The sequence below is a fragment of the Corvus moneduloides genome, chromosome 13 (assembly GCF_009650955.1).
Source record: "Corvus moneduloides isolate bCorMon1 chromosome 13, bCorMon1.pri, whole genome shotgun sequence".
Lineage (NCBI taxonomy): Eukaryota > Metazoa > Chordata > Aves > Passeriformes > Corvidae > Corvus > Corvus moneduloides.
Genome location: NC_045488.1, coordinates 17,739,419 through 17,765,779, shown reverse-complemented (window position 1 = coordinate 17,765,779; position 26,361 = coordinate 17,739,419). Strand labels below are relative to the sequence as shown.

General features: G+C 40.3%; 2 protein-coding genes across 5 annotated transcripts in view; one reads left to right on the top strand and one right to left on the bottom strand.

The window, feature by feature from the left end:
• Positions 1–19,105, bottom strand: part of TMEM266 (transmembrane protein 266) — an 84,969-nt gene extending 65,864 nt beyond the window's left edge. Inside the window, exon 1 of one of the 4 annotated variants that reach the window (XM_032123239.1) lies at positions 18,976–19,105. The gene's annotated coding sequence lies outside the window, so the exon portion shown is untranslated. The other 3 variants (XM_032123236.1, XM_032123238.1, XM_032123237.1) reach the window with 3 other exon arrangements.
• Positions 1–26,361, top strand: part of NRG4 (neuregulin 4) — a 51,013-nt gene that overhangs the window by 5,839 nt on the left and 18,813 nt on the right. Inside the window, exons 2-3 of the mRNA XM_032123251.1 lie at positions 22,874–23,010; positions 24,000–24,054. Coding sequence (XP_031979142.1) covers positions 24,045–24,054 — 10 coding nt within the window. The 5' untranslated portion in view covers positions 22,874–23,010; positions 24,000–24,044. The remainder of the gene's footprint in view (positions 1–22,873; positions 23,011–23,999; positions 24,055–26,361) is intronic.

Below are 26,361 nucleotides of genomic sequence, written 5' to 3'. Positions count from 1 at the left end.
ATTTCACTCAGGCTTTTAACAACAGCAGCAGAGTAACACAAATCCTTGAGACACCCTGAGTGCGAGGTGTGTGTCAGTACAGGCGGGTGACACTGGCAATCTGTCTTAGTCACGTGAAAGTACCAGCGCCTGTCACCACCTGTGCAAAACTCACTACATTTTAATTTTCATCCACTGTATCTGCTGCCCATCTTACTTGGAGGTTAACCTTCCAATAAATACAAGCTTGAGTTTCTGCCCATACCCTTAGATTAATGTAACTTTCAGACTGTCTTTCAGCCATTAGCCTTCAACCTTAAGACTCTTCCTCAAGCTATTAATTTTAATTTTCTTCAGATCCTGGGCCTAACGAATTCTGGAATGAAAGGCCTTTAGAAATTTTAAAAGCATCCTCTAGTTTTCTAGAGGATCTAATGCCAACCAAAATACAACAGATTCACAACACTACAATAAGAATGGGGGAAAGCACAGAGAAAATCTCACACGAAATTGTTGGCATCTCTTGAAGCTGAGGATTTCCAAGCATCTTGCCAATTACAGCTCTGTGAGGCCCATAAATATTATGTTTCTATCTAGGAAGGAGAGTGAGAAGAGAGTCCTTTAGACCAATTGTTTCTCACACAATCATAACAAACCTAACTAGACTTGTACTAAACCCAGTTATTACACAAACCAAAACAAGCATCTGGAACCAAAGATTTTCTTCTAAGAACCAATTAAATACAAATATATTTTGGAAAAATACATACGTTTTGTCATTCCTGGAAAGTATTATGGGCAACCTTCCAGACAAAATGCAATAAATTTATATGAATTTATGGCTTTATTGTGTATCTTAAAAGCAAGTATATAACAATTAGCACATTGATGTGAAATTTATTCCTCTTCTCTCGGACAGTATTATGCTTTTTAATTCAGCTTTTGGAAACAAACAGCCCAGCTGTTTTGAATGCAAATTTATGAATAGTTGCAGCATTTAATCCTGGTGATGCATGTAGGATAAACTCCACTCTGCAAAAACACATTAAATTCTTAAATTCACATCTGTCTTGTACTTCAGAGGCAAGTTATCTCACAGAGGTGTGGGGACACAACAGCTGAACTGCTTTTGACTGGCAAAGTCTTTCCTGATCACCAGGAGCCTAAAAGGCAAGATTTAACTACCTTCTTATAGCATGTCTTATAGACAGCCATTATTTAATCTATGGCTGGTGCATTTAACCAGGTCACCCTGGTTCCCTCAGCAGGTGATGGAATGCACTTACTACAAATTACAGGCCAGGTTTCTGCCACAAAGTACTGATGGTGAGGGACTCAGTCCAAGCTGTGAGCAAGCAGGTCCAGTTCAGACAGTCCTGTGAAGCACCTGGAGCCACAGCCCACCCAGTGCAGCCCTGTCAGCTGGCCAGGGATTCCCACCTGCAGCAGAGTGTGTGCCTTCCCCCCTCACCTCTAACTGAGGCCTGAAACATGGGACACACACACGGCCAGCCCGTATTTGGAGTCTGCCTAGCTTGTCCACTGCAAATTACACAGATAAGGCAACAGTTCTTCCCACTGCACCTGGAAAAGGGATAGGAAGTGAGGGCTCTTTTACAAAGGTAATTGATTCATTAGTTATTTCGTATGGAATGCAAAAAGGAACAATGAAGTATGCAAGAGAAGTACTTTTGGAAAATGTTAAAAAGCATTTGATCTGCACAGCATGCGGAATTCCTTCAGAATGAAGCTACTTGCTTATTCATATAAATACATATTAAAATGCATTCAGCTACTGGTAATAAAATAAACCATACATGGAAAGTAAAAATGTCCAATTTATCTTTTTCCCCTTTCAAGAATACCTAACATCACCATCCCTGCCTAGCCCTCATCTTTTTTAAACTCTGCAAGAACAGAGAGGACTGATACTCTAGTCACATGAGGAAATGCAGAGCATCACAAGCTACTGAATAAATTTCAAAGATGATGCAGGAACACCCACCCATAAACTCCCTTTGATTTAGAGGGGAGAACTGTCAGCTTGTGTTCTTCCACTGATAGCATCAGCAAGATAAACTTAAAATCAACTTCTCAGTTGCTAAAGGCTCACAAAGTTCACTCTTCAATAGGAAATTATTCTTACTGTGATTTAAAACTGTGTTAAAACTGTGAGCCTAGAACCAGCTTTTCCTGTGGCACACTAATTTGGTGCTACTGCTAACATATTAAGAAATTCATGTTGTAAAGCAAAGAGGATAGTACTCTGGGATTCAGATTAAAAATTTACTTCAGTATTCCCTCAGGCTTCTGCAACGCACTCTGAACCAGGGCCCTAAAGACACATGGTAAAACTACAGCCCCAGCAGAACATGAGCAAGTGAGAGGCACTGAGCAATAAGAACAACAATATCTTAGAGGCAGATAAAATATGCACCATGGTGCAAACAGAAGTGTTAATGCTCTGATGCTGATTCAGCTGTTTGAATGCCACTTCAGGCGCCTTCATAGGACAAGACCGTGGCTTTCTCAACCCCAGTTTTTCCTTCATGGAGAAGAAGAAGAATGAAGAGAGAAAAAAAAAAGTAAAAACAAGAAAAAGAAAAAAAGAAAGAATTTCCCTGCCTTTGGAAAGTTTTGGTCATAAATTTAAAGGAACTGTAGTGATAAGACACCATGATAAGGGAAAGCAAACTGATGAATCTCGCAAAAAACGGGTCCCTGCCTGGGAGCTAGCCTTCCTGAAGTGGCCCCAAGAATCCCAAAGGTTCTGCCCCAGCAAGCTCCTGCTGTCACGGACAACACAGCCAGAAAGCACACAACAGGGACTGGCAAAGAGAGGGACCTGCCCTCAGTTTCTCCAGCAATCCCACAAGTAAACTTTGCAGTAGCTGTTCTACCCAATCAGTAGAATCAATTATCAAATCATAGCAAGATGGGAAGGAATAAATAGCATACAAAAATCTCTCACATATTTTCAATTAAAAGTCATGCATGTTAATTCCTAGGCTGCTCTTTTAATATACAGCCATAGTAGTTCATTTGCAGTTAGGGGGATGATAGAGAGAAGTTATTCCCATTTAAAATGCCTGGTAGTAACTTCAAATCAGACCTCAGTGGCTTTTGCCAGTGTATTAAATAATTACAACAAACATCTATTAAAGGAGATACAATAATTTTCTGTGAACACTTCTATCACACGTGAAAGTGTCTGCTGGAGAAATGTACAATGGAAGCTTATGCAACAAACTCTACTACCCTAGAGTTCAGCACAGGGAATATATAAAACACACGTTTGACTATTTAGTATCTATTTTCTTTAAAACAGAAGATCATAAAGAGAACAGCAAACCCCAACAACACTGTCCCACAAAAAAAAATCTTGGTTCTCTATCCTTCAGTATTCTGTGGCACCATAGAGGCAGAAAAGCTTTGGCCACTGTGTGACCCAACGTAGCAGTCATCCTGCCACCCTCCTCAGCTCTATTTTAGCAGTATCTTATTTAGTACTTCAAGTCCCATGACCCATATCCAATAAGGAGGTTCTGTCTAATACACTGAGCAGATAAAAGGATGCTTTTCAAGCAAACGTTATGCAAGGGATCCATACTGCAGTGCAAGCCCCAGAACAGTAAACAAATGTCAAGATATAAATAAAACACATTTTTCCTCTTCAACCTATAACACATAGCAGTCACCTGCTTGTAACAGAACTGCATCTGTTACAGCTGCAAACACAGACTTTTCGCAAGATTTATCAACTCATCTTTATTTAAAAAAACCCCAAACCACTTTACCAGTCTAGTTATCGAACTTTTTTAGGAGGTAGGAAACTCAGAAAACCATGTTCAAAGACAGATGAGAGAAAAGAAGCTACATCTGTATTAGCTTCCAGATTAAAACCATGAAGAGTTGGTGAAACAGCTCAGAAATTTTTCAGAAATATTTTATGTATCACCACTGCAGTAATCCCTACAACCCAATCATTATCTGCTAAACAATCTATCATTCTCAGCCAAAGACTCCCCAGCACCTTCAATAGAATTTAAATAAGCTAATGAGTACTCAAGTTTCTGACTTTCAGTTGAGCATTCTGTTGGTAAAAATCCTGCCACCTTCCAAAAGAAAGAAAAGCCTCCAGTATTGTAAGCGTAGGTTGTTTTTTTACATACGCAAATATTTTAAAAAATAAAAATTAATTGTTTTTTGAAATCTTATTTGAAATAGAAATACAAAAATCAAAATCAATACAAATCTTCCAATAAACCAAGAATACCTACAAGGAACTAAGATGATACTGGCATCAGGTGAGAGATTTACTGTACTTGTCACTGTAAAAACAAGCACTAGAAACAAGACAACCTGCTGCAAAGACCAATATGGGATTTAAAGGGGCAGTATCTTGTGAACCTTCATTCCCTCATCTTCATAGCTCCAAAACACTGGTCCTTAATAAAACCTATTCTCCTGTATAGTTCTTCTCACTCTCAACATATTCTTTTAAAATATGATGTTGACAATTGACAGGTTATGAACTGTAAAGCTCACAACACTTGAACAGTGGAGGGTAAAAAGCTTTCAGATGGTCCCGTGCATCTGTTCCCAGTGAGAGCTGACAAAAGGAGTCCACTGCGGGCCAAGATGGGAGAGACACCAAAAGGACAATCAGAATCCTGTGCTTTTTAAGGTCCTAGAAATGAACAGTCTTTCAGACAAGAAAGCTGGCCCATACTTTAGTTATTCACATGCTACTTAGAGACACATTAGGTGATTTAGAAGGTGGTTTTTAAAGTGACATAACACCTGCTCCAAAGTACTTAATCTAATTTGAGGCATTGTTTGCAGTAATAAAATCACACAGTTTTGAACAAGCACAGATTAAATACCTTATCAACATAGGTTGGTTTAATGGACCTACCACACTGATGCTGAACAGAGGATCTTTCAGGAGAAATTGCAGGATAGACAGCATGAAAAATGGGGAATGCTTCAGGATAGGAAAATTCTGTCTTGAATCAAAGATTCAACAAGGTTTTGACAAGATAGTCCATTAACAAGTAATTTCAAGAGCTGGTAATATTGGACATGCTCTTCTACTGAGTACAAAACAGAGAGGTGTCCAAACCAAGTGTCATGAGCTTCAGAGAATAACACTACTCAGAAGCTGTGTCCAGCAGCATCCAAAGGCTAAAAATCCAACACACAGAGGCAGGCCAAACCACTCAGTGCACCCTCAGCCAAGAGCAGAACTCTTCCAGAATGCAATGGGACCAAGGCAACCAGTGAGATTAGATCAGTTCAGGCAGCCCCACACTTTAAATACATTTCACCACTGCCCTGCCCACTGCTGCTGGAGGGCAGAACTACTTTCTCCTGCTTTTAACAAGAACATGCCCCATTTCAAGAGTCCCAAGGAATAGCTGTATTCTAGTGTGCTATGTAACTGTAGCATTGCATCACATTTCACTCATACAAGGAGTCAATTTGCCATTAAATTACTATGCCCTTTTATTACTAAATTATTACCCTTTGTTCTGGTAAAAAAATATATGGTGAACCATAAAAACTAAACACACACACACATTTTTCCCATCTCTGCTTTCAGAGGCCATGGCTAAGTGAAAGAAAAGATCACTTTACTGTGTCCAGGCCAATAGTTTTCCTCTCTGGATTAGCACTCAGGACTACCACAGCTCATGCTGGACTCTGGGAGAAGTTGCCAGGCCGCCCAGTTCAAAGCTAACTCAGGTACAGCTGTACAAATTGCAGCCTGCAATGCAGCACCAAATTAACTATTTAACTTAAACACAAATCCATTTTCCCTACTTACTGAAAAACAGCAGCTGACAAACTATGGATCTGGCATTCTCTCACATGCAATAAGATTTGCTGCAAGTATCTAAAAATACACTTCCTGGCTGACAGCCCAAGGAACCAATCAATGAAAGTTCAAGAGGTGCGTTTCACAGTCCAGATGTTCTCAAACTCTGCTCCATCAACAACTTACAGAAATGGCTGGTCACATTATGCTGACTTTTCTCCCCTTTGCTGTACCAGTTTGTGTCCAGAAGATGAAAAGCACATTTACAATTCTTAAAATATTTCTCCTTAAAAATCTCCTTTTGCTAGTTAGCATAAAAATATCACAGCTAATCAATGGGATGAGAGGCTACCCCAGAGACAACTTGGTGGAAAGTACGAATCAAACTTGAAGCTCTGCAGCAGAACAAAGCTAATAAGAGCCCAGACGGCAGAAAAATTACAGCATCCACATGTACATACACACATTAGAGATAATGACAAAAAGTCCACCTGCAGAAATGCTTTTCCTAACCCCACCTACTCACTTTGTCAGCGGATACAGTGTCGAAATTTGTGAAAATTGGGGAAGGGAAAGAGAGCTTACCTGCTTATTTAAGGAAAAAACTTAGTCAGATTTTCTAGGCAAATGAATTGCAATAGTGAACAGTGTTATTAGATCTTACTTCATTAAAAAACCCATGCCTGAATGATTTCCTCCAACACTCCAGCTGTATAATATATAATTTGTAACAATCAGTTATAAATGATTATAAAAATGCAAAACTGTATCTCAGAGAAAAGATGAAAACTAATTTAAACATGCACTTATCCATGCACCAAAACAGACACAAAACCATCAAAACTGACAAAAATCTAAGCTTAAAAACACTGCCATACACCTTGCACAGGGGATACACAAACTCTAGCTATGGACTTACAAATGTTGTCCTCCTTCCTTTCATGTGGATGTTTAATTTAACAATCAGCAACTTGAACACCTTGACACCACACACCATGACAGGGAGGAAGGGAAGCAGCTCAGACCAGCATGTAGATCCAGTAGCTGCTGCTGCTACATATATGTCTGTCCTTGCTCGAATCACAAGAACCCTCATAGTTAGTCCTTAAGAGGGAAAAACGAAGGGAATGTTTAGCTTGGTACAAGGAAAATCATTAGAAATTACATACCGCGCAGCTTCATTGCCCTTAGCAGAGAACTGAAAAACAGGTCATGTATGGCACCTTTTATATATAATTTTTTGTTTTGATCTTGGCTTGCAAGTCCTTTGTTTCTCCTTTCCTTGCAAAGAAAGGCACACACTTCTCTTTGGAGCACAAATCTGTAAGCATACCCAGAGCAGCCTCTGAGGCTCTTCTGCTGCATTTTCCAGGGAGCAGCCCTAATTTTGCCAAGTCAGAAGAATCACCAATCCATCATTTTTGCTACATGTTATAAAGCAGAGGACTAAAGCAAAATTCTAATACTCAGTGCTTTTCCATGAAAAAAGTGCTCTGCAACTTCAGTCTGCTCCATCTTTCCTTCCCTGAATAGAACTTTTGCCCTTGGTTTTATGTCTCTGCTCCAGTCACAGGGCTGCCTGATGATAGCAGAACACGCGTTACATTCTGTGTTTTTTTCATTCCTAAATAATCCAGACAAACTCCCTGCTTTTATTAAAACACTGGTATGCACTACAATTTGTCCTTGAACACCAACAATTCCAACATTTGCCCGCTATGTCATTTAATTTTCAAGTAACCATTTTTAATGTAAGCCGCAGCATTCTATCCAGGTACACAATTTCTGGTGTGAACAAGAATTTGTTTTCACCTGGAGATGCATGTCTCTGCAGCACAGGTCAACAGCTTCATGCACTACACAAACCTTTCAGCCAATATTCTGCTAGCAGATTCCTTTACAGACAGGCTTCTAAATCAGCCGAACTCAAAACTATTGCTGTGGCTAAATATGGGGCTAGGGTGAGAAGTGGAGAAGTGATTTCTTTAGTTCACCATCAGTCTTGTTGTCTGAGGGGTTACTAAGATCATGGATGCTGCTGCCTTGGTCTCTATTTTTCACATGTCTTTTGGCAGATATATAGAGCAAGACAGATTCCTTTATGTATGATAAATGCTACAATCACTGCCATCTCCTTAGGGAAGGCAGAGTGCTGATCACAGCTCAAACGGGCATTCAGCTCATACGGAAAATACAACTTGTCTACTGCAAGGCAGGCTGATCTTCTGCAGGCTAAACAGTCACAGATAGAGAACATGTGTTTTGATTAGCTGACTATGCTGCACTTGATACAAAAAAACATTACTTTGAGTGGGTTTGATCACTTTTGTTGTCCTTTAAGGGAATAATTTTATCACCTTACTGCTTTTCTTTTAAACTCCATCTTGGGAAAAAGAAAGTAAGATAAAATCCAGATGAAAAAGGTCTGTTCATCATCACCTGCTCCCCAGCCTGTACAAAACAGAGTACTGTAGCACTGGGGATTCTACCAGGCTGACAGTTACCTCCAAGCCTAAGCTTACATAAATGAATGCCCAGAGGAACCTGCAAAGTTACTTGAGCTCATATTCTGACATACTTGTAAAAATTATCAGCTATTGACACTGCAGTCAATAATTTTGTATTCCACCTTGGGATCCTTAAGGATTAAAAAGCCTAAGTAAATATTCATAAGGCAGAAATACTTTCTCTCCTCTAGATAAGCAAAATAAGGTGTGGTGTGTGACAGAGAAAGACATTCCATTCTCTCATAAATCCTATTTGCCTGTCTTAATCATACACTTGCTCTCCTTCACTATTTATTTTCTTCCCTTTCTGCCCACAAGCAGTTTGGGAAGCTTCTAAACTGTTTCATTCTTCAGGGCATTTTCTGTTTGGTTTTTAATACAGTCTATATGGTCCCAAGCATTGCTGCAAACACCCATATAAAATTAAATTCAATAAACAAAATAAAATCTCTTCGACACCTTCAGAACTGCAGGTATGATAGTCAGTGAGACATGTACAGCAGAAGAGGCAGTCTGCCATCCTAAAAGCTTCTACTGAACTCTGTTCTATTTAGTTCTTACATCAACGGGATAACAGATGATTTAAAATACAAATATTCTATGTCATATACTTCAAACCTAGGCTCTCAATGCAAACAGTGCCATTATCTGCTTAACAAAGACCAATTATTCACGGAATAATCAAGCTACTGTGCAAGTTCTGAGTGCCTGTAATACGTTATTTGATAATACGGTGTCTTCTGACCTAGACAGAGCTGCCTACAGTATATAATTAAAGGTTTCAGATACATTTTGCTTTTCTCCTGCCAAATGTTGTTCATGCAGTGTGCTTTATATACTCAGTGAAACTAAGAGAAAAAGTCTTTTTCAGACTGAACTGCTTTGCTAAATCCTTTAAACACAACCAGTAAAAGCCCCAAGATCAGATGTCCATCTAGGGAAGGAAAGTACCACCGCTATCAGTTTTTCTTCTAATATCGAATCCTCCATTTTATAATTTAATGTTTTGAACACTGGCCTTCCCTTTTTTCTATCTTCGTTCTAGGAAAGAACACTTGGCATTGCCTTATGATAGCATTATAACCAAGATAAACATTTAATTTCATTAGACATTACCAGGAGAGAAAGCTCCTGCCCCACACAGCCACCAACAAAAAGGGAGTACGTTTAAAAGCAATTTTTAAAGCTTGTGAAATACACAGGCACTAGGGCATAAAGTCCTCCCTCTCTTAACAAAATGAACTGTGCAAGCCTGTATTTCCCAGTCAATTTGTCCCACGTACCTTAATCCTTATTTGGAGGCATGAAGCAGAAGAAAGCTTGCTGACTTCAGGTGTTCACTCAGTCCATAAAATCTCTCCATCAAGGCAGCCCATGAAAGCACCAGTTAACAGTGTTCTTGGATGAGGCTGTGGAACACTTCTCACTAGAGATACACTTCTTCATTTAACCCAGCAAACATCAATCAGATACCAGCTGCTGCCAGTCACCTGGGCACTCCGAGACCTGGCTGCATTTCCAAATGCGTCAAACAAATAACCAATTAGTCTTTGTTTGCTAGTTCACTGTACCCAGTGCTTTCAGATTCAGACCTTGGCAGGCTACCAGCTACTTGGACTGCAGTCCCTTCCCTTCCCCCCAAAAAGGGAAATCATCTTCTACTGGAAGAAGTTCTTCAAAAGCAACAAGCCTATCTTTGCTTCAGAATGAAGCGGTGCAGTCAGACTAGGTAAAACATCCAACTGCTAATGCAAAAAAGACCAAGTTTCTTTCCATCGCTCCCAAATTTCAGAAAAGCACAAGGGAGACACGGGAGCTGCTGACAAGCATTTTTAATCAAAAGAGAATGTAATTAAAAAATAAACCAAATATCACCCTTACAACTGGACAGTCCGTAGCTGAGATTCAAAGGGTTGTAACAGTCCCTGAGCTCCTATTCCTTGGGCTGTTGAGGGAATCCTTTGCCTGGCACTCCAGGCCTTCCCAGCATTTTAAAGTATACCTTCATTTACACATCAAAACTCCCACCTTCTGGCAGGATATGAAGCCTGGGTACCAGCCTAAAAGCAGCTTCTTCAAGACAACTGTTATAGTCTCTTGCTTAGCTAGAACCATGGTTTTTTACCTGCACAACAGTTACTTCTTTTTCTACAGCAGAATAATAGATGCAGGAAGATGGCCAGTATCATTAAACTAAAAACCTTTAGAATCTTTAACTAAACATAATCTTTTTCAAATGTTAGTCTCAGGAGTCACTACGGTGACTATGCCGACTTCTAAAACCATAGAGAAACTGCCTTACCAGTTTCTTCTATCTCCTGAGAAGCAAACTACTAAAGGAATTCTTCCTCATTTCCACATTAAAAAACAATAGCAGGGAAACAAGTGTGGTGAAGATGTCCACAAATCCTACTCAGCATGTCACATTTAGATCCATCACAGATTTACCCTACAACAAACCCCTGAATAAAATATACTTCAGAAAATTTCAATACAAGACATATGACACCATGCATTTAAAAACCCCAACTACTACTCAGGAAGTATGCTCCGATGTTCTGAGCTAAAGAACTGGGGCTGAAAGAAAAGCTTTGAATTTTTCTGTGCCACCCCTCCTTTTTTACTTCTTCTTTTAAACTGGAAAAAAATTCCACAGAGCACAAGTCATTCAACAAAGTAGTGCAAGGTGCAGCTCAGCAGTGATTTAGCAGACCCTGGCATTCAGTTTCATTACTGCTACAACAGGTATTGGCTATAGATCACCGATAGATAGGCCACAGCTCTCATGAGACTCTAAAACAAGCCACAGAATATTTCCTCCTCCCCAAATCTACTCAGAATTCCCACTGTCAGCCTAGTTTCACAGCTGTGTACTGAGGGTTGAATTGCCATTGTAAAATACTTGGAAGACATAATAATGCACAGAGTATCTGTTCAAACACAGTTTCTTCGGAGTAAGTCTCAAACTCAGGATTCTTTTTTTAAAACTTAAAATGAACTTCTCATTGCATGTTGCAGTACCGAATAAAAGTTTTCAGAAAGCTATTTACAGTCCTTTAAATAGGCTCTTGCAGGAAAAAAGGCAAAAAGTCTCAATACTTACAATATTAAAAATCTTGACCACTTTTGTTCAAAACAAAATGAAAACTTTAAAGAATGCAGTGAACAAACTCTAGCCACTCTCCTCCACAAAGACAAAATTCTTCTTTCCAGTCCACAAGCACTTTCATATTACATATCACAGTGGAATCACTGCAGCAGTACTACATAATAAATATGCATGTAACAATCAAAAATGAGGACGCCTGATCTAAACAGCACGAAAGATGGCTTCAGAAAAATTACTTTCCTCTGACTTATTTTCTATTTCTACAGCCACCTGTTCCAATTTAAAAAAAATACAGACTTTTTCATGTGGCTACATGAAAAACAAATTCATGACTCAGAAAATGTACAAAAGTTAGCCCTCCAAGGTATAAAATAAATTGAATTTTAAAATACTTCAGCCTGTACTCTTGTCCGCAGGTAAGATATCAGAATATTACAACATAAATATCACCTAATTGTTTTTTTCCATGGTACTCCTTTAGATAACTAGAGGAAAGCTAGGTTATTACTATTTCAATGTTTGCAATGTGAAATGTGATAACATAAATGTACACACGCTCATGGTGCCAAAGACATTAAGACTTCTCTTTGCCAGTGTTGATCCTTGATATGCAAGTAAACAAGAAATACCTGGGTATACCCAAAATGCACAGGACCTGAATTAACATCTGCTACGCATTTCAAGAGACTATGTGACAAGCTTGTGCTAGGATGCAAAAATGTCAATGGAATTTTTCATGACATACATACAGTATTATCTACATAACTAAGGTTTTCCTAAGCATCTGTCACCATTCACTATATTCTCATTAAAATGTATTTAGACTGCAAATCCTCTGGGACAGGACTTGTCTTTTATCCATACTTGAAGAGTCTACTTCTCACAATGAGAATCCCAGCCCTATTTGCTTTAAATACTAGCATAGCACAAGTTGGGGATTTTTATGTAGAAGACTGAAAATATTCAGAAAGAGCCCTTTGTGTTCATTCTGTGCTTAACTCACATTTACAGCTCAGTATAAACACTTCAGCTGTCATTCTAGTAACAGTTTTACCTACCTAAGAAATTCAAGATGGGGCCAAATTTGCCTGCATAATGATTTCAAAGGAAGTGGCAACCAGATGGACAGCACACTGCCATATGCTCCCCTTTGCTCAGAGGTGGAAGAGTGAGCAAATGTGAACCACAAAAAAAGAACAGAGAGTAGGGAGAAAAATATCTCTGCAGTATGCCCATTAATTCATGTACACACTCTTTCCTACCATAAGCATGCACAAACTTCCCTGCTCCTCCTACCTCAGGATCTACATTCAGGGGAGCAGTGATTAGGGCAGCTCAGAACAGCTGCTGTCTCCAGCACAATCCCTGCTGGGCAGGTGCATCTCTCTGCTCCAGCCAGCAGTGGTGCATTCCTGAGAGGAGCCAGTGTACAAGCACAGGGAAGAGAACCAACATCAGCGTGGCCCTGAGAAAGTGAGGGAACAAGGACATCCCTCCACGGGGCAGCCTCTCTGGAAGCTGCACTCTTTCCCATGAAGCACCAAGAGCCCAGATGCTCAGAAGTTGTGCCCACTCTGCAGCCTCCTCTCAAATTTTTTTGCCCAGAGGTAACACGTGTCAAAAACTTTTAAGTAAACTTTGATGCTCCCCATGTCTTGTACCGCTCTTTAGTTGGAGCAGACAATCTGGCCATATTATAATGTCTCCAAGGAGTACCTACCCTTTTGAGCTAGTCCTAAAAATAACACCTTTCAGAGCAGGAGCAGTAGTGTAATTAAATAGATATGTTTTACTTGGAAAGTCCTTCTTCTTAAGACTGAACAGAAAAAAAAAAAAAAAAAAAGCATTTGGATTTCTGGAGGTGGCAGTTGCTGGCAACAGAAGAAAACCAGCAAGTATGTACAAGAAAAATCTTTCAGATTGGCTTTTTTAATATACACTTGTGCAATTAACATGTGAACCTTGATCCATATCTCACTTTCCTGTTAAAAAGTTGCTTTCAAAGCTGTCTACTTTTATCATTCCAGATAAAAATGCAATTATTTACTATATGTGGGTTGTAAAATCCAGGCAGCTATTATATACAGAGAAAAATTATGGACTGCTTGCTGAGACACACCACATGCCTCATGTTTACATCCTGTATGCTTGCTAACTTTAATTATTACAGACAGGAGCTCTTCAGTTCACTTAAAGAAGAGCTGTCTTTACATTTGTACCATCAGCTAAATTGACTGGTAGTCCAAATGGCTGTTTTTCTGTAAGAAATTATTTGATAAACTTGAACAAAAGCATTGAAGGAAAAATTACAAAATAATTCAACAGCAAAAGTCTTACTAACTTCAATAAAACTTGTATTTTGCTATTTTTATACATGAATTTTCATTTTCTATTCGTGGAAAAAAGCTGGTAGGCACACTTAAATATCAGACACGTAACACTTTCCACTACAAAGACTTTCACAACTTTTTTGAGAAGCTCTGACACTTGCCTCGTCTGCAGGCACCCTTTGAAGTTCGCTGGAACGGCAGAGATGCTCTTCGTCTCATGGCAATCCATTCAAGTTAAACTGAACTCTTTTCCTATGCCTGCTTGCTTTTTTTAATCAAGTGTTTGGTGGCCTCTCAAAAACCAATCCAAATGGACATGAACTCCCTGTACACAAAGGCTGGGCACCTCGTAGCTCTGACAGACCAAAGGCAGTGTGCTGTAAGCACTAGCAGACTGCTGAAGCTAGAAAGCAGAGGCAGAACAGAGAGCAAAAAGGAGGATGAAACAGGTCAGACTTCACCTGTTGTTTCCCTACACAAAGCACAGAACCCACAGGTCATTCCTCTGCTCATCAAGTAACAACCTTACCAAGTAAGGCAATTACCTGAATTAGAAATCACCACTAAAGGCTCAAATCCCATTCAGGGATTTTTTTTTAAGGTCAACAAGAGAAGTTTATATCTCCATGTAGTGTAATTTTACAAAAAAAAAACCCAAACCAACCAAGCAACCAAACAGGCTAAGCCTCCCAATACCAAGAGGTTCCATGTTAGAAACCAATTTGCAAGATTATTTGGGCTGAAAGTAAAGCTCTTGAAAATTAGGAAGCACCACGTTTAAAACAGCGCATTACCTTAGCTCCATTTGCATGAATCGTCCTGTCAACTATTAAGATCACATACTACTTTTCCTGCAAATCATCACCTCATTCAGTGAGCAGGGTGGCTCACAACACTGAACTGTATCTGCACAACCCTAAATCAGGTATTTGCTGACTTACAGGTCTAACTCTGCAACCAATGTATTTAAAGATACATTTTCAAATGTCATTTCATCTGTAACGCTCTTAAGCACACACGATGCTTTATAGATGCAAGATATAATAATTGCCACAAAGAAATTTTAGTTGAAACACATCAAAGCAACACTGAACCCTAGACATGATAAAATGCAAGTGAGACAGAGGAATAAAGCAAGAAATAAGCCAATGTTGCATTTTATAATGCTTAGTTGATGACACAAGTACCATTAGAAAACCTCTATTGCTACCTGAATTTACAAGAAGGCCTGATCTCACTCTATTCATGCAAACCCAGTGATTTCAATGAGATTACATGGAGATAACAGACCTCATTGGGACCTTATAACTAAATTAAGAATTAAACCCTAATACGTGAACTTGTTACACCAAATCCTAAGCCCAGCAAATCGGTGGGCTGAAATATGACACAGACTGACGTGTAACCCTGCTGCTGCCCACAAGAGACCAGCTAAGAATTCAGAGGAAAAAAAGGTTTCAATTCACCTTGGACAGAAACCTCTAGAGCCAAAGAATGATCAACAGCAAGGTTCTACCCCAGAGTGATAAGAAGCCAACTTTTTACTATTTTTTTACTATTTTTCTCTTGAAGATGGCATTTCACCAAGTATGCTCATATCCACCTACACTACAAAAATACTCCCAAAAAGTTCAGAAATTTTTTCCAAGTAAAAAAATCCCAAACTTCCCATTTTCCAACACCCCTGATTCCAGACTTACCCCTCGTATTACTGAACCTAACAAGAGTGTGGCAAACACCTTTCAGCAGCACACCGTATCACTCTAGAACCAGCAAGGAGAAGAAAAGGAGGAATCAAATCTCAGTCTTCCTGTCATATACCAACTGGCAACATAGATTCTTCAAATAGCACTTACTGGACACTCACGATGTTAATACATGGGGCAGCTCAGTGTCCCATGTCAATATTGATTCTGCAGTGCTCATAAAGTATTTTTCTGTTAGTTAATCCCATTGTCCAGGAAGCAGTTTAGCTGAGCGCCACTATAACTGAAGTAACACCCCATTTGTTGCTCCGATAAAATATGCAGTTTTGTCCTGCATAACACAATTCTATTAATTCTTGTGCTATTGCCAGATAATGCAATTAATTTAAACGAATACTGATGATATAGGTAAATTTTAGTCATGTCAGGATCTCGTAGGGCAATGCAGTTTCTCCTCCTAATTTGGACCTAATCACGTGTAATAACACTGAAACCATGCGCTTCATCATGCTGGAGATTTTGCTAGTTCTGTCCCTCCATGCTAAAAGTAATCTGTGACGCAATATTACTGCAGCGTCAGACTCCGCAGTGTAGAGACCATCAAGACAAACAGCAAGCTGCCAGGTAGCCAGGTTTTGGGGAGTCACCACTGAACCCAGCACAACACTGGGGGCCAGGAGAGGGAAAGTGTAATGAGCTGTAAGCATCTCGTACAGGGCACCTTCAGAACTGTAATCACGCTTACATGCAACTAACCTTTGGGAACCGGCACAGTGAGAGGGGAGACAGCTACACTGTGTGTTATGTTCTGCATTTACGCTGTCAATCATGATCTGAAAATACTTCAGCTGAGTAGCAGGCTTGCACTGCTGCTCATACTCCAAGCGTACATAGCTCACATCTTAATTTTCTTACTGACCTTTTCATAAACCAGTGCGAGTTCAGATCTTTAGCTCACCTACTACTCCAGTTCCGTGGCTGAAATAGCTGATGCGTACTCTTGCTTCATGTCCTTGTTGTCCACTGCTTTTATGTCTTTAACATAATTACTACTCACTAACCACATCTAACTTTGTGTGCAACTTCCAGCTCTTTTCACCCTTCAGGCAAAAACCCCACCTTGCACTAAACAATTTTGCAATAAGTAGCATCAAGACAGAGCTGCAAAAATTCCACTTTGTTCAGAAACATAAGAGGAATGAGTATGATGAGTATGCGCATGCATCGCTGCGGGAACGGGCTCCTCGTTCACACAGTCCCTTCACTGACTGTAGGCACGCTCTTCCCAGCATTTAAGAACCATAACACGTTTGAAGCAGCACACACTTGCTTCTTATTCCGCATCCTCTGTAAATGAGAAGTATTCCTCCCCTTTTCTGCAAAGAGTATTCTGCCTCACAAGACAGACATTGTTCACAACATCAAGACACAAATTTCCCCATACAGGATACTTGCGGCACAATGCTAATCGCAGTATCTCGTTGCAAAGCACCTATGTGCTACTATTGTATGGTCTAATTTATAATTCCCACCTAACGTGACTGTGGTAACAATAACCCTTTTACAAGTGTCCTGCAGGAACTTGCAGCATATTCACAGGAACTACCAAAAAATGATTATCAGTATTGTTTCATCTAATCTAGACTCGGTTAATAATGTTATTAAAGCATATTAAAAGTACATGGGTTGCTTACCCCACTTTGTGCAAAGTCCAGTAATAAGTGTTGCAAAAATAGCAGGATTCCTAACAATGACATCGCAAAGCGGCAGTTCCTGACTGTGTGCCTATCACAGGTGCCCTGTGTTCAGACAAATGAGCCTTCTCTGCTGATTATATTCACAGCTGTAAATACCCCTACACCATTACTCATTTTACTTCTGTTACAGTACAGTCTTCTGCAGCTGTTACAATTGGTGTCAGGTGCATGCTCTAATACAGAGCTTGTAGATCGGTTTGCTCTTAAACCTGCATGTAAGAACCAGGAAATTCTGGAGACACCTTTAGTAGAACCTTTTCCTAACTTCAGTACACTAATAAGCTTAGAAACCATGCATGTCCATGTACTACTATTTTAAAGAAAAGTTACAGTGACATGCTGTTCTGTTATAGCTCATCAATCCCCACAATTTAGATTTCACCTCTACAAATCTAACAGAAAAGGCCTATTAAGTTTATTACATTTTATGGAAGGCAAACCGAAAATTCCCTAGTAAAGGCCACTCTAAATGGATTTCAACTCCAGAAAATAAACTACTACTCTTTTTCTCGTTGGGGCAAGCAATGATGCTGCTCCAGGACAGGGGGTTTCCAAGAAGCACTGCAGCAACTTACAAATATAGAGTACTCTTGGGTGAAGACACTGCTGAGGCACCACCGTTGGGTGGGTTTGCACACACGCAGACAATAAAAGCAACTTTCACGCTCAGGCATTACCGGGGCTGTTTGTATGCGGGATCCTGACACCAAAAGTTGTCCAGCTGGGCCCGTCCGGAGGCGCGCGGGCCCCGCCGACGAGCGGTGCCGGGGGGCTGCGGTGCGTGAGGCGGCCGCCGGCTTCGAGAGCCCCCCGCAGCCCCCTCCCCTGCAGGAGTAGCGCCGCTCCAGCTGCGACAGCGGCCCCGCACTACAGGCGGCCGCGACCCTCACTCCGCCCCCGGCCCGGCCGCAGCTCGACTGACCCCGCGCGAGGGGGCTCGGGCCCCGCCGCAGGCCGGCCCACGGCAGAGCGCCCTCAGACCCCGGCCCCACCGCCGGCAAGTTGGCGGGAGGCGGCGCCCGCCGCCAAACTTTGTCCGCCGCGGAGGGGCTCCCCCGCCAGCGCGGCCCCCGCCAACGCAGCGCGGGGAGCCCGCCGGGCCGCCCTGCCCGACCCCGGGGACGGCGGGGCGTGCGGCGGCACCGGGAGGCGGAGGGAGCGGGGTCCCCGCAACGCGCACGGCCACGATGGGGCACAGCACAGACCCGCTCCCTGCGCCGGAGCACGGCACAGTCCCGCCGTTTGGGGACGGCACAGACCCACTGCCCGCGCCGGGGCACGACAAGAGTCCCGCTGCCCGTGCCGGGGCACGGCACAGACCGGGGCTCCCCGCACATACCTGTGCTCCCGGGGCTCCCCAGACGTACCTGCTGCCCGCGGCACCCGCGCCGCCAGCGCCTGGCGCGCGCCCCGCGCGGGACCGGCGGCCGCGCGAGGAGGGACCTGGGGACGGCCCGCGCGCGATCCCGCGCGCGCCCTCCCGCCGTTCCTGCCGGGTCGCCTTGGAAACGCGGGGCCGGCGCGCGGGTCGGTCCGCGGTAGCGGAGGGGGCGCGCGCACGCCCGCCGAGCGTCACGCGGGCGCGGCCGGGCCAATCGCGGCGGCGGGCGGCGCGCTGTAGTACTACGGGCCGGGAGGGGAGCGGCGCCCCCGGCCCCGCCCCCGTCGGGGCAGCGCAGCCGCCGCCGCGACCCCCGCGCCGGGCCGGGCCGGGCCGCGGGACCCCCGCGCCGCTGCGGCAGATCGCCACAGAGCGCTGTGCTCACCGTGCTCTGTTCCGTTCCGTAGAGGCCGGGATTACATAACGGCGCCGGAGCGAGCAGCTGCAGGATTACACCATGCGGATTAGGGATTACGTTGATTCAGCAGATTGTCCTGTGCATGTCTGAGAAAGATTACACCAGCAGAGTTAAGAATACCCGTTTGCTGTGGTAAGCCGTGGTTTAAGTAGGACAAATTAACTCAATACAAAATTAAATGCACAAAAAAAAAAAAAAAAAAAGGAAGTAAAACACCCCAAGGTTAAGAATGTGCTTTAAATGGACAAAATAACAGAGAGACTGAAATTCTGAAATTCACGTTTTGACAATTATCTCCCGTATGCTGTGGAACAGCTGCTGTTAGCAGCAACCAGCTATTACTGCTGGATGAATTTTAAAAACCAAAATCAGTATTATGAAGACTAGTTACACTTGATTCCTGATGACTGCCACGTAAATATCTAAAACTCTTATGGTATACATTTTTAATAACTCAAAATTATTTCAGTAGCACTGGTCTATTTTATTATGTCACCATGTGCTAAACTGTCTCCTTGTATGTTAGCATGTAATACGGATGTTTTGAGTTCTGATTACTGGATCTGAGATTACTGACATTTGAGAGCTGACATTATGATGGACACTACATCTGCCACTGAGGTATGAATAAAAATTAATCACGCAGAGAGACAAACTTTAAATTGCATTAATTTCAGTTGATTTCTTCCAAGAGTTAGGGATGAAACTTGGAAGTGAAAGTGCCACAGAACAAATCAGTAAGCACACAGAAAGAAAGAACAGAAAGAAACAGTGGGGTTTGTTTTCCAAGACTGAGAGTGATTTTTTTAATGCAAGTGTCTTGTAAGATTTATTAATTCCCCTCACATAAGCACACACAAGCTTGAGACTGGAATCTCTATCTCAAAATTACAAATTTGTAGTATGACTACAGTAGTTCCACTTGACAGAAGCCTCAACTTTGTAGCTTTGCCAACATCTGTATGAATATCTCATACAATAGAACTGGGGTTTCAGATGGCAATTTGCAGTTGGTTGCAAGCTACTTTGGAAATTTTGGCAGTGGAAAGTTTTCCCTGAAATTCACTGTAATGTCTCAAATTTCAATTTCAACATCATGACAAGAGTTTTACCCACTGTTTTAGTATATAATTAATCCTAGACATACTTCAGTGGATAAAAATGAAAATGCAAACTTAAATTTTTGCTGTAGAGATTTCTAAGATAAGAAGACTCAGTCATTTGTTTTCATTTCAGAAAATTGAAATGGAAAGAATTTTGAACAACTGTTGTCAAAAACTTATCCTGTCAGCCAAAGCACGTTGAGATTTGTGAGCTATTTGTCATCTGCCTTTGCTTCCTGTCTTTTGTTAGATTTTCCTGATACTGTGGCTATCCCATCCTAAAAGAAACTTCCACTGTGTAGATTTGAGTAAATTGTTCTTATACAGACTTGTTATAACATCTCACCTTGAATTCTTCCTTATAGAGATCCTCCTTTGTTTCAGGCAGTTCGATGGATTTTTTCTGGTGCCTGATGATTTTCTGTGCTCAGATCAGTAATGAGCTTCAGACACTGAAGGTATGAGAAGTTACACCTAGGTGAGAAAAAACAGACTCCTTTTAACAAGACTTCAGGACAGTTCCTGGCTCTTGGAAAAAGTAAGAGGTGTAGACTACTGACTGCTTGGCAGATATCAAGGACGTCTCAGAAGGCAATTTATATTTAATCAGCCTACTAAGCAATCTTTGAAATTTTTCCCCTTCATTGTTTTCATGACACAAATACTTGAGCTCACTATTGGGGCAGAATGAGATTTTACCTTTTTTGATTTTTAGAAAGAATGCATAATGCACTAAAATCCTGTTCTCGAAGACAGCTGTAAGGTGCAACAATCTAAATGTACAAACAATGTATATTTGAAATAGCCACATGACTGGAACGATCTTCTTTAATTTGGGGAGAGTTTATACAGAGATTAATTTTAAGGATATTTGAATAGAAAGACGTATAAACCAGAACCCAAATCATTATTCAGTGCTCATTATTCAGTATTAATTTTTATCTGCCAGTGCTCATTAAGACTTACAGGTACTGTGGATACTTAGGCCAGCTAACCAGTAAAAGTATACAAGAGATTCTGATTTAAATAAATGGGGAGTAAAGCACACTGGTTCATTTAAAGACAAATCTAATGAGTTCAAGACTTGTTTCAATATATCTCAGTATACATGTGACCTAACTTTAATGTATAAACGTTTCAAACAATGCATTACTATTATTAATATCAGTTTAGATGACAAAGATGAGGGGAAAAGGCTAGAACTGATAAGATTTTTCAACAAGCTGGTACAGAGCAAAATAGGTTATATTTTAAATTTCAGATTAAAATACTCTTAACTGGATATACAAAGTAACCTTTCACGAACTCACAAGATACATGGAAGATAAATATTTGAGCATTCATGCAATTGGATTTTTAGTTTCTGTGAGCATAGGCTACATCTGCATCTAGAGGAAGACTCAGTTTGGAAAATGCAAGGAAGGTGCACAGATGATCTTTGTGTTTCTAGTATGAACTCAGTGCACACAGGTGTAAGCGAGTTAGAATCGAGTTAAGCAACAATTTCTGCTGTAGTATTTCCTTTTCTTTAATATATAATCTTATTTTCTAATGAGATAGAGTATCCAATTTATTCTTTTTAGAACACTGATACATACTTGAACTTCTGTTCAGAGTGCAAGATCTCAGAGAAAAACATCTACTTCTAAATACATGATTACCTAATGATGTACTTTTCAGTCTTAAAAAAGTCAAAACTGTGAATGCTGTCAGCAACGTCTCTTTCAAAAACCCAAATTATGATACTTATTATCAGAACTTAAAAAATAAAAAGTTATGCTTACACATTGGTGAGGAAGGATTTTCACTCCCTCCTTTTGCCACCCCCTATTTCCTTTAATATGCAGGCAACAAAGTTTGAAAATAAATAATTAGTAGTCCCACAGCCTTCCTCAAGCTGTCTTGCTCTCTGCACTCAGCTTATCAACAATTTGTCGTACATGGAACAATTAGTCCTAGTCCCAAGAGCTGATTACTTGCATAGCACATCCATTTAACACATACATGCAGTAGAAAACTGTCAGCTTCCCCTAAAGGATTTTCTGCCAGATCACTGGATTTAAACATCTTCTGAAAAAGTTAAACTTACATCAGGAGCAGCACTAGGGATAGCGAGGTGCATACTGACAGTAGGATGAAGGAAAGGAGATGTGAGATCTCCTTTCTGCAGTAGCAAAACTCAAGGTATTTTGTCAGTTCAAGGATTCATATCCTAATTAAATCTGGTACAGGAGCTAGTCTGAAATTTAGGTTATATATCCTGTTTATATTTTATGAGAGTTATTGGATATTATAGAATTTTGTGGAGCTCTGTGAAAAGGGAAACTAAATGAACAAGGACTACTTGCTCCAATAAAACACGAATTTAAATCAGATTTTTGATGCCAGTGTAAAATATATGTATGATACAATTTATATGTACTACATTATGTGAGTATTTTGAATTCAGCAATAAACTCTAGTACTGGTAACCCTAGAAAAATATGCAAGTGATCCTGTGAGCATAACGGGGTGTTACCCTATTCTGTACTTGGCCCCTGTACACATGTTTGTCTTTGTTGTAACCTCACCCATACTGCACTATATGTAAATTTGAAACCTTTTTAACAGCACATATAGAATCCAGATCTTGACTGCTAGAAAAACGAATCTCCAGGACGATTTATTTCTTTTTAAAACAGGATTTTAGTTCTGAAGTGACTCTTGTTCATTTGTTTCTTCGTGTCACATGCTATGTTAATTGTTCTTGGTTCTGTACACAGAGCAAAGCATATCTGTGAACCAGATCAAGAGGACGCCTTTGGGTGGGGACCTTGCTGTTACAGCCCAGTATCACAGGGAACTGCCATTTCAGATTTTCTTGTATGGACAGGACACACCAGAATCACCTACTTATAAAGTAAGTACAAATGCTTATACCTTTTGAAATGGACCTCTACAGAAAGTCAGATTTCTGTTAGTTAAAGCTGCAGTATAGGCAATTATTTCTCATAAAGCTGATAATTTATTTTATTTGATCATTTAATGGAGAAAAAAACCCCCATCTTTCTTCCAGTATGGGACAGTTTGCTTAAATATTTACTTTGCGTACACTCTGAAGAAAAAAGAGCAAACATGAAAAAATAAGATGATCTATTACGTTAGACTTGTTCAGTAACCTATTTGGTACAGTAAACCTTGACTATACCTAACAAGAAAACGGAATATAGCAAGGTTAGATGGTTATAGAGTTGGCATGTCTACAGAATAAGTTTCTTTTGGCAATGTCAGGTGAACATCGGTTTCTGTCCAGGCAGAGGATTTCTACTGTAGATTTTAAAAATCATTGTACAAGTTCTGGTAAATTCACAGCCTATATTACTAACTTCACCTGACATCCAGACATGAGGAACACTCAAGTGAAACACATGCTTGCCCTGAGAAATGACAAATTAGAAAGTTCTTTGTGGAATGCAAGAATTCTACCGCCAAGATCTTACCTGACTGAGTAATTAGCAGTCTGAGGAATGGTTCAGTTTTGTGCACTATCTTTCAAGGTGCATGTGTCAATCTAATTAGCTATGCAGAATCAATCAGATTGCCTAAATGCATCAGATATTAGAATTCTGAATAAATATAGCAGTTTGAAAAAAGTATTCATTGTTTAAACATGCTTTAGTGTGAAGTTAGTTTTATTCTGCCTTCAGGGATCCACTAACTTGACAGCAGACTTGAATGTTTGCCATTAACTGTGAATTAATGGAACTTACATATAACAGTACATTACTGTCAAAGTGCAACAGATGTCTTAGCAGAAACACTGAAAGTTGCATTCCAATAGCTATTTCTTCAGGGGAAAAAGACACCAGGTTTAAAAATTACATGCTTAATTTACATGTTTGTCTTTAGGTGCTGTTGCCTCTGATCAAGAACAAAAATTGTTGTTGGAATAATATGCGAACAGGTAATTTCTTCCAAGTCTTTACTTGGATACATACACAGATATAATTAGAATTCATTAAAATTGCATTCATTTTGATAGGTGCCACTGGGATTGTCACAACTGCCCCATCGAGCTGCCATCCCTCACTAGTTTACCACCCAGTTGTACAAATTCTGTAAGAAGGTATTTGCTTTGATCAATCCTAATATGTCACAGTTTGTGATTGACTAGTGTGCAGTCCAAAGTTGCTTACAAGTGAGGAAGCATGCATCAGCCCCCTTTTATCTTCTGTCAACATTTCCCACTCCTCTCTCTTCCTTTTTTGTGTTAGCAGTCTAGTATTCTAGCCTCTGGACTAGGCAAGACAGCTGAGTCAACATGTGGATTATCAAGGCTGGCTTGGCTCTTTGGGGTTAAGACGGTGTTGAGCCTGCATTTGTTTTTTCTTAATAGTCAGGACAGTCAGGTTACAAAAGTTTAAATGCACACAGACCAGATAGTTTAGGGACACAGCACTGTACCAGGTACTAGGAAGAAAATTAACTCTATCCCAGCTGAAATGAGAACACCTGCATGTCCTCAAAAAGAACAATTAGGAGTAAGTGTATTTAGAAGCTGCTATTACCTCAGTCAATTTTAAGTATTCACAGTCTAGCATTAGAAAGAACAACCTCGTTTTATTCCTCTTCGCTTCATCCACCAAAATCCAACTTTTTAAAAAAGTAGCTTGTGTGACCTACGTCTCTTCAATCTCTCACGTAGAAGGGGGTATCAAAATGTACATGTATATGTTACGTACAACATACATTGGTAGAGTTCTATTAATTTCAAAGCTATATCTTTTGTATTTTTTTAATTGCCCATCATCACTTGACTTGTTAAACTTTTCTATCTTGATTATGGAGTCTGACTGTAGTATACATTTGACTTTCAAAGCACACAATTTGCATTTTTAGATTAATATAATGTATTAACTTACCTCATGAAAAATCATAACACATTCACCAATGCTAATGTAATTGGGTTTTGGCTTGTATTGAACCCCTTCTGATTCTCCAGTATACTCTCTTGCATCACTGAGTATAGATTTAAAGGGATAAACGGGTGCTTTCACACTTTGCTGTCTATAAATACAGAACTGTAGCTTTGAAATTTGCTGCAAGCTACTGCATTTCAATACAGTAGGTGTGGAGTACAATAATACCTATTTTTGTATTGTAGCAAATTACAACTTGTTAGTAGTATTTTTTCCTAGTGTTAAAGCTTCCTGAATTTTCTTTTATTGTCTTTCATAATTCTAATATCTACTTTATACTGTGTTACTCTGATAGTTTTACTAATTAGTAGCAAAGTATTAATACACAAAATAGAACTAATGAAAAGCACAACTGGATGGAAAAAGGGGAACCTGATCTAGATGGACATAGAGGTTTCTTCAAGTTTCTCATTACTGCTAAAATTAAGGTTACCATTTTTCCCTTAGTATTGGAAGAAAAGTCTATCTCTAGAAAGAAATAGCCTATAGAAAAATTGTCTGTAATTACAATCAGAAAGGTTTCAAAGGCTTCCTAGGCACTTTTTGTTCTCTCTCTCCACCTCTCTCACTTTTCTCTAATAGACCTAAGAGAAAGTGCCTGAGGTATTTTGCCAGAACAGAAATGTCTGGTTGGGCTGCAGAGCTGGTCCTTGATACAAAGATCACACCTTAACAGTGTTCATTCTCTCAAATGTCCCAAAGCCTCAATGACTCGAGGCATTTAGCTTTCTTCAGTACTCTGCCAGAATGCCAGTGTGGTACAGGTCTACTTCTGCATAAAGATGAAGAAAAGAAACAGAACCATAAGGCAGGATTTTAAGGAGGTTAGCAAATTCTCATTAATTCTCATGAGAATTTCTTTGAGACCTTTCCACGAGCTGTTCAAAAGGATTTTTCTGCCGGGCCTACATTCTATCATCTTACTTTTCCATCTGGTAGAATTTCAACAATTAACTCTCTCAGACACTTAACAGAGTTGAGAGCAGGTCAAAGTTGAGAGTTTTGTTTTTCTCAGTTGATTCTTTAAATTGTATAGATATTCTGATACACTGTTGATGTGTTCAGTGCCCACTCTTCATTTAAGGAAGGATGTAGCCTTCCACTGAATTACTCTCTCACAGGAGGTCCACTGTTACATTTGAATAGAGTAAAATGAAATAAGTTGTAGTTCTTGTTTAAAAATCTCCTTGTTTTTCTCCTGTTCCCATTTTATTCCTATTGCGGTGGTACAGTTACCCATACAAAATAATTTAAAGTCTTTTAATTGTGAACTTGCAGTAGACAAGCACAGA